Source organism: Palaemon carinicauda, chromosome 10, assembly GCF_036898095.1.
Source record: "Palaemon carinicauda isolate YSFRI2023 chromosome 10, ASM3689809v2, whole genome shotgun sequence".
Classification (NCBI taxonomy): Eukaryota; Metazoa; Arthropoda; class Malacostraca; order Decapoda; family Palaemonidae; genus Palaemon; species Palaemon carinicauda.
In genome coordinates this window covers 126,710,512-126,712,517 of record NC_090734.1, presented here as the reverse complement: position 1 = coordinate 126,712,517, position 2,006 = coordinate 126,710,512, and the positions used below count along the sequence as shown (strand labels likewise).

The window sequence follows — 2,006 nt, the reverse complement described above, 5'->3', positions numbered from 1 at the left end:
TTGAATCTAATTTTCTTAATTGCCCCCTCTGTATTTTAGATTCATTCAAATTGTTGTTTAAATTGCTAATACATGTACGTTAATACAACATTTAGTTAAAAAAAGGGGCAAAGGATGACATTAAAATCCCGCTGCACACCTCAATTTGTTTCTGAATAATGACCCACATATCCTCAATAACAGGATAAACTCTCCCCAAATCCTCAACATTCCAACTTTCGAAATACTTCATATGGAATCCCGAAGACTGTGTTCTAGTAATCTACATTTTCTAAGCACAAGTAAGACTCCTTCGCCAAACTTCTATATTAATTTAGTTTTTTATTCAAACTGTTTGTTTGATCTGACACAAGGTACCAAACGTGAATTTCTACAACGAAGAACCTTCTACACTGATTTTTTTAGTTTTGTTATTATCAAATTCAAAATCAAAACAGATGTACTAGACCCCTGATGAGAGGTGTTCCTCAAGGAAGTGTATTGGGTCCAATTCTATTTTGTATTTATACTATTGAACTATCACACTTGTTGAGAAGACATGGAGTCGATTTTAAGTCGTTTGCAGATGATACTCAATTCTATATGTCCTTGTGTAATGTGGGCGAAACAGAGGAAAAGCTAGATGAAATAATGAGAGCTGTTAAAAACTGGATGGATGCTAAACAACTGAAGTTAAATGAAGACAAGTCAGAATGTTTACTTGTGGGAAAGAAGAATGATCTGAGGAGACTTGCGACTGCAACTCTACGAATGCATGGTACCACTATGGAAGTGAAACATGTGGTCAGAGACCTAGGGGTCTTGGTTGACCGTCATCTCTCATTTCATGATCAAATTAATAACGTAGTGAAAGCAACTGGATATCATCTAAAGAATATTGCCTTCATTAAGAAATATTTGGATGAGAAGACTATAAAAATGCTTGTTCACAACTATGTTATGTCCAAGTTGGATTATTGCAACTCACTTTATTATAGACTACCAAACTATCTGTTGAAAAGGCTACAAAATGTCATGAACAGAGCTGCCAGATTGATCAAAGGTTTACCTCGCCGAGAAAGAATAACACCACCGCTGATTGATTTACATTGGCTGCCAATTAAGGCAAGAATTATTTATAAGATATGTCTTATGACTTACCAAGCTCTACATTTTGAAAGACCAAAATACATGAACAATTTACTGAGTGCCTTTCACCTTGACACTTCTATGATCTTGAGACATAGTGTAGATCGTCATAGATTGATTGAACCAAGATGCAATTCAGATATTGGTTTTAGAGCTTTTGCAACGTGTGCACCAAGACTGTACAATATGATGCCTGAAAATATCAAGAATAGTGAAAATTTGCAGATTTTTAAAAAGAAGTTGAAAACCCACTTATTCACTGAATGCTACGATTTGAATGAAAAGTGCATTAAACAAGATTATAGATGTTAACTCAATGTGTACGAGGGAGGCCCTGCGGAGCGCTGCGTCAGCAGCGGAGCGGGGCCTTGAAGACTACTCACAAGTAACAAGTAACAAGTAAGTATTACGAGACAACCACTTACCGTAGGTTCAAACATAATACAGGCCAAAGAAATAGAAAACTAAATATATCATAAAAACTCTTCTAGGTGATGAGAGAGAGAGAGAGAGAGAGAGAGAGAGAGAGAGAGAGAGAGAGAGAGAGAGAGAGAGAGAGAGAGAAGTAACTTCAGGTAACTTTTATTTTGACTACTATCTCAAGTGTTCGAGTGTTTACGTAGAACCTGTGGCTTAACCAGATTGATTGATTTAAAGTTTGAACCACGGACGAGGGCAGCAAATTATGATTAAACATATTTTTGTTTAAAACCGAGCAAATAGTAATATTTATTATTCAGATATATTTAATAATATGTAAAAGTTAATTCCATCACGTATAATAGTTATACGGTCGGTTGCTAAAGTATGCATTGTTTTTGTACCATTTTCTGTTATTTTCATGGGTAACTAAAAGAAATCTATCCCGTTTCTGACAA

At 35.4% G+C, this 2,006-nt stretch overlaps 1 protein-coding gene across 1 annotated transcript; it reads left to right on the top strand.

Annotated features, from left to right (window-relative positions):
* Window positions 1–582: 582 nt before the first annotated feature.
* Window positions 583–1,440, top strand: LOC137648240 (uncharacterized). Its single transcript, XM_068381163.1, has one exon. The coding sequence runs from the start codon at window positions 583–585 to the stop codon at window positions 1,438–1,440; it is 858 nt and encodes a 285-aa protein (XP_068237264.1).
* Window positions 1,441–2,006: the final 566 nt, after the last annotated feature.